Source organism: Puma concolor, chromosome D4 (genome assembly GCF_028749965.1).
Source record: "Puma concolor isolate L17-30 chromosome D4, mPumCon1.1.hap2, whole genome shotgun sequence".
Classification (NCBI taxonomy): Eukaryota; Metazoa; Chordata; class Mammalia; order Carnivora; family Felidae; genus Puma; species Puma concolor.
In genome coordinates, this window is record NC_141679.1 from 1,557,614 (window position 1) to 1,572,038 (window position 14,425).

Below are 14,425 nucleotides of genomic sequence, written 5' to 3' on the forward strand. Positions count from 1 at the left end.
AGAGAGTATGGGGCATAGAGAGTATATAGACTGGACCACGGAGGGTATAGACCATAGTGCAGAGTACACAGACTGTGGAGAGCATGGGGCCTAGAGAGTATGTAGACTCTGGATTACAGAGAGTATAGACTAGAGTACACAGACCATAGAGAGTATGGGGCGTAGAAAGTATGTAGACTATGGACTACGAGAGTATAGATGAGAGTACAGAGTACACAGACCATAGAGAGTATGTAGACTGTGGACTATGGAGAGTACAGACCAGAGTACAGAGTACACAGACTGTGGAGAGTATGTGGACTGTACATAGACTGTGGAAAGTATAGAGTGTAGACAGTATAGAGGTTAGAATGTATACACTAGAGTATGTAGATGATGCAAACTATAGACTATAGAGTGCATAGGTGATACTATAGAGAGAGAGAATATATATTACACAGATTACAGAGAATGTAGATTCAAGTATGGAGTACAGAGAGAATACAGACTATCAAATATATACAGTATATAGCCTATAAAGTATATACACAGGTTGTGAAAAATACAGACTGGAGCGTATAGAGGTATAGAGAGTGCAGAGTAACGGACTGTACAGACCACAGAGGATTAAGAGAAGGTATAGAGCAGAGAGTAGAAAGCGTGAGGAACACACCCATGCAGTGTACTGTGCTGTTGAACCTGAAGCACAGGCCTCCATAGGCGTCCCTTCTCCCACTGTGTATCACAGCTGCCTTATTGCTTGTTATCCTTGATTTTGACCAGGGCAAGCCTCCTTATGCTGCTTCAGCAGAAGAAGTGGCCAAAGAACTGAAGTCAAGATCCGGGGAATCCAAGTCGTCTGCCGTGTCTTCAGATGGGTCCCTGGCTGAAAACGGAGCGGTGGCTGAGGAGAAGCCTGCTCCCCAGATGAACGGGAGCGCGGGCGATGCCAGGGCCCCCAGCCACTCGGAAAGTGCCTTGAACAATGACTCTAAGACGTGCAATACAAATCCTCACTTAAATGCACTAAGTACAGACAGTGCTTGCCGCAGAGCTGATGCTCTGGAGGCTGCTGTCTTAAAGAAAGAAGAGTAAACTTATTTTTTATAGAGGGTGAAGGATGCTGGAAGGGTAGGATTCAGGAATATCTGGAGAGAAAGAGAGCCTACAGTTATGTACATTTTTTCCTTTCCGTAAGAGAAAAATGAGGACTTTGGAAATTCGGATCCCTCTTTGATATCAGAGATTTAAACAACACATTTTTAGTTTTAACCAGTTGTAGTCAAAATGCTACAATAAAACAAAAAGAGAGAAAGAAAATGAAGAGCATTTGACTCCCACACTTAAAATGAAGTACACACAAAGTTTAAACTGGTTATGACAAAAGCCTATAGTTGTGTTTCTTGAACTATAAAGAAAACAAATTTTGGCAGTCTTTAAGTATATATAGCTTAAAATATCATTTTTAGCATTTGGCACCATATGTATGCCATTATCTTTGATTTTGCATTACTGTTCACAAGGAAGCTTTGTCTAAGGCTTTGATTTTATGATTATGAAAGAAATAAGGCACACCACGGTTTTTCTTTCTTACTTAAATCTCATCACTGTTGATGTGGTTCTTTTGTGTTAAAAAAAAAAGTGCAACTATCAAAACTAAAAAATTATAGAGTAATATTGCCGTTCTGCTGATTTTAAATATGCAGTACATCATACTTACTTTACAAGCAAGTTAAATGGAGATAAAGTTGAAATCATAGAAGATGCAAATGACCTTTCAAAATCAACACAATGTGTTCTGAAACTTTTCGTGACTTAATACCATGCATCTGTGATCAATGAACTATGTGGTTTTGAATCGGATGTAGACCATTAGTGCTACTACTTGAGCTAACCTTCTGCATGGTTCATAATTTTTAAAGTGTGTAGTTAATATTATGCATGTTATTGTCCTTCCATTCTTACCAGTACGTGCCCATTTGCAAAACAAAATGCTAATAATCAGTAATAGTCCTATAAAAGATGTTAACTCTGTTTAGTCACTGACTGATCTTGCTCTAACCTTAAAATTTTGTGATTATTGACCTCTGTTGCATTTATTCTAAAACCCCCCCAAAATTATCTAGCTGTTTCAAATATCAACATTACCCTGGTGTATTCACTGCTGTATGCATTATTGTTCTTTGTTGCTGTTTTATGCCTTCATATTAGCAAAATATGAAATTCTGTGAAAAACAAAAAAAAAATCCCTTTGATCTTAAAAAAACAAAAAAACAAAAAAAACAACCCCCCCTTCTGTAGCAGGAAACAAATTGCTTGTTCTTGAGAACTTTCCCATCAAGAATTTAGTAGAAGCAGGTATACTTATATCATTTTGATGTTTTTGTTAATGTTTCCAAACAATGTACTTTGAAATCAGAATCACTTCTTATTCGTTTTCATATAATTCTCCTGATGCTCTTCATCACACATTAGTGATCAGAAATGAGATGTAATTCCCCAATCCCTGCCCGCAAGACCTGAGTAGGATCTTACTGTAAGTTGAAGGGAGTTCTGCCCTAACTCATGGATTGTGCAAGAATGAACTGCTGTTGGGTCTGACTGATTGTAGGTGGGTTGTGGCGTGGTGTATCGAAGGCTATTGAATGCAACTTACAATGCTTAATAAAAATCTTTATTCTTTTAGTATAAAGTACGGTGTCGCTTTTAAATTTCTTGTAGCAACAGATGTTACGGAGACTTAATTCAAGTTGGGACCGCTACAGCAGGCACCAAGCCTTCTCGGTGCGAGGACGAGGTCTGGGGATCCTGACTTTGAGTCCACGCCTGTGTCAGGGGCGAGGGGCAGTGGGAGAGTGGACTTACATAATTGAAAAGCTCAACAGCTGCCTGAGAGCTCGCTAGAGTGAGTGCAATTCAAAACTGTTCTGCAAGGGGGTTACGGTCTCCAGCCCGAAGGGACTCGCGCTGTCATCCTCGTCCCCATGCTGGGAAGCGGGACTGAACGTGGGAGAAAGAAGCCCAAGGAAGAAACGCACCAGATCCCGATAGAAGCACGTGTATTACTGTCCCTACTGACCAGACCCACCCTTCATTGTGGTTTTCTCCGTGTGCACCTCGCGCCCTTGGGCCCACCACCCTCCAGGGCCGACCCTGCGGGGGCCACACGACTCTGACCGCCCGCAGCTGTGGCGTCCCTAGGGTCGCACCGCCGGCAGCAATGGGGACAAGCCCCGCCGCGGGGCTCAGAGAAACGGGACAGAAATCCACCTCCCCAGTCTGAGGAGCTGGGCGCTTCCGGTCTATACAAGGGGAGGGACACAGCCACCACTGTTTCCGGCCCCAGCTTCAGGCGGGTTGGGGCGGGGCCGTGAGCGCTTCCGGCCTCTGCGCGGGGCGGGAAAAGGACGTGTACGCTTCCGGTTTCTGTGCGGGGCGGGGCCGCGAGTTGCTTCCGGCCTGTGCGCTGGACCGCGCAGAGCGGTGCCGTGAGGGCTTCCGGATTCTGCGCGGTTCGGGAAAGGGTCGTAGACGCTTCCGGCTTGTGCGAGAGGCGGGGCCGTTTCCGGCCTGTGCTTAGAACGGGGCGGGGCCGTGGCCCGCTTCCGGCTTGTGCGCGGGGCGGGGCGGGGCCGTGAGTGCTTCCGGCTTGTGCTTGGGACAGCTCGGGGCGGAGCAGTGAGCCCTTCCGGCCTCCTCTCCACCTGCGCTGGCAGTGCCAGCGCACCGTCCACGCCCCGCGGCGGTCCGCGTCGCTCACCCCGCCGCTGGTCGAGCATTCTGGTTCACCGTTTTTTGTTTTCTTTTGTGAAAGAGCTCTTACGGATCTCCTGTGTTTCAAACGTAGTATGTCTATTGTAGAGTTTCAAACACTGCCGGTGCACAGAAAGGACAGAAAACCCCTAGTGATGTATGCATACGGACACACCTGTTCACACCTGGTCCTTGTGCCCCCGTCGGCCTAGCGCGGATGAACCCCGCGCACCTGCCGTTCAGGGCCGCAGGGGCCGCGCCTATTCACGTTTCGGGGCGCAGGACAGGTGTGTACAAGCAAGGCCGTATCAGGTAAGAACACGGGAAATAAAACAGGGAGGGGACTGGGGGGACGGGGGTCTGCAGGGCGAGGCTGGGCTCAGGAAGCAGTGTATAGAGAGAACCCACCAACGAGGGGAGAAGGGTGCTGCTGGTCCCTGGAAGATGGCTTAACCCTCAGCATTGGGCCAGTGTCACAGGAAAATGGGCATCCCACCTTGTCATCTGTCTCCTCCCAGGCCTGTGGGCAGGCATGAGGACACGAGCTCCTTCCTGATGCGCTCCCTGCAGGAGCGGTTCTCCCCTCCAGCGATCTTATTCTCCCGCTGATTCTTTGGAGAATGCCTGTTTACTGTCCTTTCCCCTTTACTGCTTACCCTCACCTGGCAGAGTGAGCTCTGCACAGGTTGCTTCCCTCCAGCCCCAGGACCCTTGGCTGCTGGGCCTCCGCTCCTGTCCCTACCACAGCCGGGGCGGGGGGGGGGGGGGGCGGCAGGGGCTTCATGGACCCACAGATGGGCCAAAGCAGGCTCTGTACTAGGTGCTTCACCCAGTGCTGTGGGCTGGACTGTGCAGGTGAGGTCTTGGAGACTCCATGAGGGGCCACCTGGGGGCTGGCTGGAAATTACTCAGGCAGAGCTCTAGCCACTTCAGGGTGGTGTCTGGGATGGCCTTGGCCTGGTGTGCCCAGAAGGCACCAGCAGCTCATGTGGCAAACAGCTGGAGGCACAGGAGCAGACCTCCCAGACCTCATCACACCATGTCCACTCCTGGCCATTGTGCATATCCATCTCTTCAGACATGACTGACCCCAGCATGGGTTATATGTGTTACCCTGGTGTTGGTTTTCCCAGAGTGGCCCGTTTGTCTTGTCTTGTTCTGGTGTTGTGTTAATAGCACCCTTAATGTAAATTATATGGTTATTTGGCAGAGGGGCTTTGGTCTATAAACTCATTGCTTCAAAACATCACAGGGCCATCCTCACGATAGTCAACAGAAGGGCACTCTCATAGCTATCAGAAAAACCCAGAAGGCTCCCAAAGTTCCCATGGGTCACTGTTCATTTCACTGGGTTCTGGATCAGGTCTCCCAAGGGCCTCCTCTTAGAACTCTCTTGACATTCACCAGATTGCTTCATGTGTCACCAAAGCACACATCCAGCCTTGAACTAGTATCTCCTGTCTGTCATCTCTGCCATATGAACTCCTGGAAGGTGGGACGCGTCTACCTGGTTCACAGCTTTAAAACCTACACTAGTTGTGCACCAACACATTGGACAACCTAGATGAAGTGGACAAACCCACATACACACAACCCGCAACCTGCCCAAACTGAATTACAAAGAAACAGGACATCTTAATATACCTGTAATTATTACAGAGAGTGAGTCAATAATCAAAAGCCTCCCAAAAAGAAAAGCCCATGACCAGATGGCTGGTGAATTTTACCACACATTTAGGGAAAAATTAACAGCAATCCTTAAATTCTTCCCAAATGTTGAAGAGAAGGGAATGCTTCCTGACACTCCCTGAAGCCAGCATTGCCCTGATACCAAAGCCAGACAAAGACTCTACAAGAAGACTACAAAACAGGGGGACCTGGCTGGCTCAGTTGGTAGAACATGTGACTTTTGATCTCAGGGTCATGAATTTGAGCCCCACATTAGGTGTGGAGCCTACATAAAAAAAAAAAAAAACAAAAAAGGAAAACTACAAAACAGTATCCCTCATGAACCTTGATGCAAAATTCTCAGCAAAATTCCAGGAAACTAAATTCACCAGCGTGTTAAAAAGATTCTACACCTTGATGAAATGGAGTTTGTTCCTGAAATGCAAGGATGGTTCGGTCTCAAAATCAATCAGGGTGAGACATCACACCAACAAAGGGGGAAAAACCCACAGGATCATCTCAACTGATGCAGAAAAAGCATTTGATAAAATTCAACATGTTTTCATGATAAAAATCCTCCATAGGGGGGCACCTGGGTGGTTCAGTAAGTTAAGCATCGGGTTCTTGATTTCAGCCCAGGCCATGATCTCACAGATGGTAAGTATGAGCCCCAAGTCTGGCTCTGTGCTGGCAGGGCACAGCCTGCTTGGGATTGTCTCTCTGCCTTCTCTCTTCGCACCTCCTCCACTTGCATGCACACTCCCTGTCTCAAAATTCAAGAAATTAGAAATAGAAACTTTTTCAGCATAGTAAATGCCACAGATGAAAAGCCCAAAGCAAACATACTTAATGGTGAAAAGATTAAAAAATATATATATCACAAACACATGCACAAAACCCAAAACAACTTTTCCCCTGAGATCAGAAAGGAGAAAGAGGCCACTGCCACTTTCACCACTTCTACTCAACACAGTATTGGAAGTTCTAGCAGGAGCAACCAGACATACCTGCGTAAACAAGCAAATAGCATCCAAATTAGGAAGAAGTAAAATTATCTCTGTTCATAGATAGCAAGATGTTATGTAAAATCAAAAAGACTTAGGAACTCTAAAGATTCCACAAAATACTGTTAGAACTAGTAAATTCAAAGTTATAAAACTAATCCTGTAAAGTTGCAGGATAACTAAATAAACACTAAAAAATTAGTTTTGTTTCCAAACACTAAAAATAAACAATCTCAAAAGGAAATCAGGAACACAATTCCATTTACAATAACATTAAAAAAACCCAAAAACCTAGGGGTAAGTTTAACCAAGGAGATAAAAGACTTGTATGCTGAAAACTGTAAGACATTGCTGAAAGCAATTAAAGAAGACAAATAAGTGGAAATATCCTATGTTCATGGATCAGAATATTAATATTGTTAAGATGGCAGTACTACCCAAAATGATCTACAGATTCAATGAAATCCCCATCAAAATTATCATAGTCCCTTTTGCAGAAGTGGAGAAGCCAGTTCTCAAATTCATAAAGAGTGTTAAGGGGCCTGGAAGAACCAAAACAGTCCTGAAAAAGAAGTGCAAATTTCGAGTTTCACCCTTCCTGATTCTGAAACTTACTACAAAGCTACAGAAACCAACACAGTATGGTATAAGGTTAGACATACAGACCAATGAAAGACAATAAGAAGCCCAGAAATAACCCCTTGCCCACATGGTCAAATGATTTTGACAAGGGTGCCATGATCACTCAATGAGGAAAGGACAGTGCTTTCAACAAATGGTGCTGGGAAGACTCCATGTCCACCTGCAAAAGCATGACATTGACCCTTACCTCAACTCAAAAATTAACTTAAAATGGATCAAAAGCCTAAACCTAAACCTATAAAAATCTTGGGAGGAAACACAGGATGAAATCTTCATGACATTGGATTTGGCAATGGTTTTTTGGATGTGACATCAAAATGCAAGGGCAACAAAAGAAAACAAAATAGATGAACCTGACTTCTTCAAAATTACAACCGTCTGTGCATCAGAGTACATCATCATGGAGTGCAAGGACAACTGACAGCATGTGAGAACATTTGCAAATCACCAATCTGATAAGAGATTAGTATCCAGAATATATAAAGAACTCCTATAATTCAACAACAGGAAAACCCAACCCAAATCAAAATAAGGAAAGGGCTCAAATAGACATTTATCCAAAGAAGATGTACAGATGGCCAATAAACTCATGAGAAGATCCCCAACATCATCAGTCATTAGGGAAATGCAGATCAAAACCACAGTGATCAGAGTTTCAATGGAACCAAATTTTTGCCATCAAAAACTAGCATATTGAACTATACATTGAGAAATTAAGAATTTTTACTTCAAAAAAAAAAAACCCACAATGAGATATCACTTCATCTACTTTAGGACAGCTATAATCAACACATGTACACACACACACACATACATACAGAAAATAACAAGTGTTGGCGAGGATGTGGAGAAATTGGGACACTTGTGCACTGTTGGTGGGAATATAAAATGGTGCAGCAGCTGTGGAAAATGGCATGGTTCTTAAAAATGTTAAAAATAGAATTATCATATGATTCACCAATCTCACTTCTGGGTATACACACAAAAGAAGTAAAAGCAGGGACATGAACAGATATTTGCACACCCACATTCATAGCAACATTATTCACAACATCCAAAACGTGGGAACAACCCAAGTGTCCTTCAACAATGAATGGAGAAATCAAACATGGATCATAAACACAATGAAATAATAGTCTTAAAAAGGAAGGGAACTCTCACATGTTACAACATGGATGAACCTCGAAGACATGATGCCAGGTGAAGTAAGCCAGTCACAAGAAGGCAAATACTGTAGGATTCCACTTACTTAATCTGAGGTCCCTACAGTGGTCAAGTTCATAGAGACAGGAAGTAGCTGGTGGGTGCCTGGGCCTGGGGGAGTAGTGATGGGGGTTAGTGTTTACTGGTGGGACAGTGAAAAACTTGGCGGAGGTGCATGATGGCGGCTGCAAACAGTGTGAACTTACTTCATGCCACATAACCGTACACTCAGAAATGGTCAAAATGGTACGTTTCATCTTGTGTATGTTACCACAATTAAAAGAAAAGGCTGCGCTAGCGTTCAGTGTATTTTGTCGAGAGGGAGTGAATCAGCAGGTCCTGGAACGTGCTGTTTTTCCATTGGGCAATAAGGTGAATAATACGTGTCTCACGCTTGGGACTGGCTGGGGGATGCGGGGTGCATGCTGTGGCTGTGCTTCCTTGGAGCAGCAGGGTGGAGGGTGGGGGGGCATGCTTCTGGGGAGCCCATCCTCTTACCCCAGCAGCATCCCTGGCCACTCGGGTGGGTGGTGGTCTTGATGCTTATACAGAGACTCAGGAGTGGGGTGGACTCGGTGGGCGTGGAGGCAAAGAGCAGACCATGTGAAAGGGCCAGAGCTTCGGGGACACCTCATTTCAAGGCCACTGCCCCTGCTTCCTGGGGCCTTGAGTCCAGCCCCTTGTGCTCCCCCTCCCTGTGTGACCTGGCCTGCTCCAGGCCTGGGTCCCCAGGGCACTGTGGGGCGTGTGTCACTGTCCCCCTTGACAGCAAAAGGAGCTGCACAGGAGTTGGGACTGCTACCAAACTGCGAACACAGCAGGCGCTCAACGCACTATGAGTGAGGACTCAGAAAAGGAGGGCTTTCTGGGGGGTGAGAATGGGGAAGCCCAACAAAGGAGCATTTGGCACCCACATGGGCCCTTACTTTCGTCTGGAGTTGGCCCACAGCGTCCGAACAGCCTGGAGTAACAGGAAAGCATCTCTGCGGACACACGCAGAGGCCGTGGACACGTACAGACCAGGAGGGCAGGATGGCCAGGCGCCTGGGGGAGTCTGGGCTCCCAGCCCGCTCCTCCCCCTGGTCAGCCAGCTGCCTCCTCTGGGAGGCATTTCACTGCTTCCAGCCTGCATTTTCTGGAGAATGGCAGGAGTCCCCCCCTCCCCAGGACTCCCATTGGTCCTGTATACCTGTCTGTGGAGCGGCAGTGCCGAAGTGTCCCTGCAAGTGCGGAGGGTGGAGTGGTCACCGCCTAGAGCTGATGCTGAGCACGTCCCAGGCACTGCTGGAGTCTGTGGGGAACCAAGCACAGGGCATGGAACCTGGTCAGTGCTTGACACACACTGGTAACTACTGTCCTCGCAGACAAGGACGGGGAAGTGTTGGGTGAGGCCCTGCACCACAGTGGCCTCCAGAAGCTTCTGACCACACTGGACCACAAGTGGGTGGAGGTGGACACTGCGGGTTTGAGCGTCCCAGTACTGCTGTAGGGGATGGTCACTCAGCAGGGCCCAGGCCATCCGGACTTGCAGGCCGGGCACCGCTTATCTGAACTGACCCACACCAGGGTGTTGGTGGGGGACAGTGCTTCCCAGAGCCCTCCGCACCATCTCCAGGAGGAAGGACCCCAGAGGGGAAGGGCAACCACTGCAGTTCAGGTGGGAAGAACTTGAGGTCGAGCTTAGTGAGGTGGGGGCAGTGGCAGAGTGACCTTGTCCCTCTCCCCTCCCCCAGCTTCTTCTGGCTGGTGCCTCCCTGCTAAGGCGGGCGCACCTGCCGGGGCGGGAGGCCAGGGGGCAGCTGGCACAGCAGGTTGGCCTCCAGAGGAGGGAGGACTTCAGATGAACTGCTGGCACGTGGGCCAGGTGCCCTGAGGGGCTGCAGGCCTCAGCTGGGCACCTGTCGGGGGTGCTGCTGCGAGGGGCCTGCACCTGGCTTTCCCTCCAGTCTGGCATTCTGTGCTTGAGGTAGCCAGCATCCCCCAGGAGGAGGCTCAGGGGAGGGAACACCTACTGGCCCCTGGCCCCTCACTCCTCACTCCACAGCACATGGATGCAGCTGGGAGCGGGCAGGAGAGGGTTGGCTTCCAGAAGGCGGAGAGGAAGGAGCCCTCAGAGCTGGCCCTTCCCCCACGCACCACAGACCCTGACCACTCAGGTCAGGCTGCAGGGCCCAGAGCAAGGCAGTGGCACTTCTGGCCCATCCCTCCAGCCCCTGCTGTCCTGAAGCCACCAGCAGGGCTCCATAATCCTGACTTGGACTGGAGGCCTGGGGGCTCCTTGGGGGAGGAGGGGAGGGGGCTCAAATTCTAGGTAATCACTCCCTTTACAGAGCTGACCTGTGCCAGGGTGCTCCTGGCTCCCCAGAAATCTGTCCTCTAGGGGCTCAGCAACAGGAGAGTCAAGGATCCTGTGTGGGAGGGCTAGCTGTTCCCAGGAATCAGGGGGAAAGGGAGCAGGAAGGAAGAAACAAGAGGAAACCCCAGCTGCCCCCTGTCCCTCTGCTGGTGGGGGTCCCTGACCACCTTCTCAGAGGAAGCCAGGCCTGCCTTCACCCAGAGGCTCCCACCTTTTCCCTGGAGGGTCCTCCTGCCCTTCTCCCCCAGAGTGATCCCCAGCCTACCTTCTCCCCCAGAGGGGTCCCTTTGCCCTCCTTCACCCTGGCCCACCTTCTCTCCAGGAGGGGTCCCTTGGCCCACCTTCTCCCCGGCAGGTCCCCCCACCCTCCTCTTCCCCCAGAGGGGTCCCCCGGCTCACTGTTTCCCCATCAGGTACTCCCCCCTCCCTCGGAGGGGTCCCCAGGCCCATCTTTTCTCCTGGAGGGGTCTCCCGACCCACATCCCCAGCAGGTCCCCCTGCCCTCCTCTCCCCCAGAAAAGTCTCCCCGAGCCTCTTCCTCCCCCGGAGAGATTCCCCCGGCCCACCTTCTCTCCAGGAGGGGTCCCCTGACCCACCTTCTCACGGCAGGTCTCCCCGCCCTCCTCTTACCCCAGAGGGGTCCACTGATCAACTGTTTCCCTGGCAGGTATCCCCCCACTGCTCTTCCCCCAGAGGGGTCCCCCGGCCCACCGTTTCCCCGGCAGGGTCCCTCCGGCTCTCCTACTCCCCCAGAGGAGTCCCCCGGCCCACCTTCTCCCCGACAGATCCCACCGGCCCTCCTCCTCCCCAGGAGGGAACCCCCCAGGCCCACCTTCTCCCCGCGGTCCCCGGCCCGCCTTCCCTCGGCGGGAGCGGCGGCCCAGGCCGGCGGGCGGAGGCGGCGCCACCCGGGGCGCTGACGTAGAGGCCGCTCGGCGGCCGGGGGTCCCTTCGGTGGGGCCGCGGCTCCCCGCCCGCCGCCCCCGCGCGTCCATTCCCTTTTGTGTCCCGCGCGCGGCCCGGCCCCGCGCACACTCGCGCCCTGCGCCCCGGGGCCGGCGGGCGGCTCCCGGCGCGGCCCTGCTCCGCGCGCCCCGCTTTGTGTGGACGCGCCGGCCGGGTGCGCGCGGGCTGTCGTGCGCCCCCGGCCCCGTCCCGGCCCCGGCCCGGCGCGGCCCCCCGCCCGGCCCGCCCGGCCCGCCCGGCCCCGACCCGGAGCGCAGCGCGGGCCGAGGGCGGGCGGGCGGCGCGCGAACATGGCGACGGTGCCCGTGTACTGCGTGTGCCGGCTCCCCTACGACGTTACCCGCTTCATGATCGAGTGCGACGCCTGCAAGGACTGGTTCCACGGCAGGTGAGCGCGCGGCCCGCGGGCCCGGCCCGGCCCCCCGGCGCCCCGGCCCCCGGCCCCCGGCCCGCCCGGCCCCCCGGCCCGGTGCGCGCCCGCCCGCCGCAGGCCCCCGCCGCCGCCGCCGCCGCCGCCGCCGCCGCCCGCCGGCCGCGCGCCCTTTTGTGCCCGGGGCGGGGGCCGGGCGGGCAGGCGCCCCTCGCGCGGCGCACAAAGCGGGCCCGGGGGCCGGGGGACCGGGCAGTTGGGGCGCCGCGGGCCGGGCCGCTGACAGCGGGGCCGCGGGGAGGCCGGCTCCAGGCCCAGGCCCGGCCCGCCGCCTCCCCCGCGAAGTTGCAGGAACTTTCCCCGCGCGGGCCCCGGAGAGGCGCGAGCGGCGGCCCGGACGCCGGCGGCCCCGGCCAGGGGTGGGGGGTGGGGGGCGTCCGGCGCGCCCACCCTCCGCCGCAGCCCCCGAGCCCCCTGACCCCGGCCGGCGTCCCCTAACCCCCCGCGGGGGTGGGTGACAGGACGGCGTCGGTGCGGGTGGGGGTGTCGCGGCTTTGCCGCCTCCTCCCGGGGGCCGGCGTGGTGCCCCGTTTCCCCCTTCTCCGCTCCCGACGGGGACGCCCCCCCTCCCCCGGGGCCGGACTTGACCTTATGCTCTCTGGGGGACGTGGGGTGGGGGGAGGTAAAGCTGGGCCTTTGCCCCCGGGCTGTGACCTGGCCCTGCGCCTAGTTTTCAAAGCGAGGCCCCTTCCCACCCAGAAGTAGATGGGGAGGAGGAAGAGATGGTGATTGCGGTGTCCGAACTGCTCCAACAGGTTCTCACGTGTTTGGGCCTGGGCAGGACCCGGTTGCCCTCCTGGATACCGCCTCAGACCCACCAGGAGCAGGGCAGGGGGCACGGGGGGGGGGGGGGGGCAGTGTGTGGTGGCGGCTGGTCCCTGATCCCCCAGAGAGGAGAACCTCCCGCTCATTTTAAGGGTGGATGTTGGGGAGCCAGACAGCCGGATGTGACAGGACCTGTTCAGGTTGGTCAGCGCCCAGCCAGGGTCCCAGCCCAGTGCCTGTGACAGGGACCCCAGTGAGGAGGGGGCGGGACTCTACGGGGCAGGGACACCACTGAAATCCCCTGGGCCTCCGGGGCTGCCTTCCTGTGGATGCCCAGGGCAGCAGAGCCCCTGCCCCGGGGTGCAAACACTGGACTCCCCAGAACGGTGTGTGTGCAAGTTGCTGCTATGCACACCCACCAACTGGCATCCTCTGCAAGTTCATGGCCGGACCAAGGGTGAGAGCTGCCATCTGATCCTTCAGGGCTCCTCAGTTCCAGACATGCTGAGAAGCTGACCCTGAGCGCCCTGGATGTGGAGGGCACTCTCTCTCCTCCCCCGCCCCACCCAGGGCCTGCTGAGCTCCCTGGGTGCCCAGGCTTGGGGAAGGCCTGGAAGGACCTTTGGCTGCCCAGGGGCCAAAGGTCGGGAAGGAGGAAGGCAGGCCAGTTCTGAGCTAGGCTCTGAGATGGGGGGGGAACCCTAGGAGTGAGGGGCAGGCAGGGGAGAAGCTGAGGGCTGGCATGCCTGGTGGGTGGCATTTGCTGGACTGGCCAGGGCAGAGTTGGGGAGAGGGATGCATCCTGACACCTTAAAGGGGACATTTGGGGACATCTTCTCTCCTCATCGCCCATTTGTCTCTGGAGGTCCTTGATTTGACCCAAAATGAGTACAGGTCCTTCCCTCAGTCCAGACTCCTCTCCACCCACACAGGGTGGCCCTGGCATCTGAAAGGGGCTCTGCTTTCCCTGCTGTGGGCACATTTTCTGTGCATGTGATTGAGGGCCCCTTGCAGGAGTGAGCCCTGAGCTGTAGCATTCCCAGGTGGCTCAGGGCAGGAGCCCGGATGGTTAATGTTAGGGTTGGGATGGGCCTCACAGCCCTGGGCACCCTTTCTCCCTGCCCCTGCACCGACCCCCTTGGCTTTAACGGGAAGGTGTGTGATGTGGGCCCTGTGCTTCCCCACCCCCAGGTGCTTTGGGGCTGACCCAAGACTTTTCAGATCCAATGTCCCCTGTATCCTTGTTTACTTTGTATTCAACAGCTCATTTCTTAAGTTTGAATACTTTATAACTTTTTATTTTAGAGAATTTTAGACTTAAAGAGTTACACAACTGGTTCAGTGTCTGTTCACCAGTCACACTGACTCCTCTGGAGTCAGCATCTCACCAGACCATGCTGCAAGAATGGAAACTGAGGCAGAAACACAGGGGCGGTGCTGTGAGCCATGGCACAGACCTCAGCAGGTTTTTCCCTGTACTGTCCCTTTGCTGCTCCAGGACCCCGCAGTGTATTTCACTCTCCTGTTTCTTTCAGAAGGAAACCTCGTATCATTCCCTGAAATAGCGCGTTAGTGTAACTTGTCGTAGACGGTGCATGTAAAAATAAACATAACCGTTAAACTAACAGGCTCCAACTTGTCCCACCTGCGATCCGTCAC

At 53.4% G+C, this 14,425-nt stretch overlaps 2 protein-coding genes and 1 long non-coding RNA gene across 6 annotated transcripts in view; 2 read left to right on the top strand and 1 right to left on the bottom strand.

Annotated features, from left to right (window-relative positions):
* Positions 1-2,671, top strand: part of FAM120A (family with sequence similarity 120 member A) — a 95,785-nt gene extending 93,114 nt beyond the window's left edge. For both annotated transcript variants that reach the window (XM_086684779.1, XM_086684778.1), the window contains one exon: positions 763-2,671. In XM_086684779.1, coding sequence (XP_086540905.1) covers positions 763-1,074 — 312 coding nt within the window. In that variant the 3' untranslated portion in view covers positions 1,075-2,671. The remainder of the gene's footprint in view (positions 1-762) is intronic.
* Positions 2,638-12,027, bottom strand: LOC147574641 (uncharacterized). 2 transcript variants are annotated; one of them, XR_015243371.1, is made up of 3 exons: positions 11,912-12,027; positions 9,439-9,540; positions 2,638-3,851 (listed from the first exon to the last, which is right to left on the bottom strand). It is a non-coding gene; the product is annotated as an uncharacterized LOC147574641 (long non-coding RNA). The 2 variants fall into 2 exon arrangements; XR_015243370.1 differs by lacking the exon at positions 2,638-3,851 and adding an exon at positions 3,858-4,252.
* Positions 11,847-14,425, top strand: part of PHF2 (PHD finger protein 2) — a 75,938-nt gene continuing 73,359 nt past the window's right edge. The window contains exon 1 of one of the 2 annotated variants that reach the window (XM_086684774.1): positions 11,847-11,959. In XM_086684774.1, the coding sequence (XP_086540900.1) occupies positions 11,862-11,959 (98 nt within the window). In that variant the 5' untranslated portion in view covers positions 11,847-11,861. Of the gene's footprint in view, positions 11,960-12,896; positions 13,224-14,425 lie in introns of those variants that run through there. The other variant, XM_086684775.1, reaches the window with a different exon arrangement.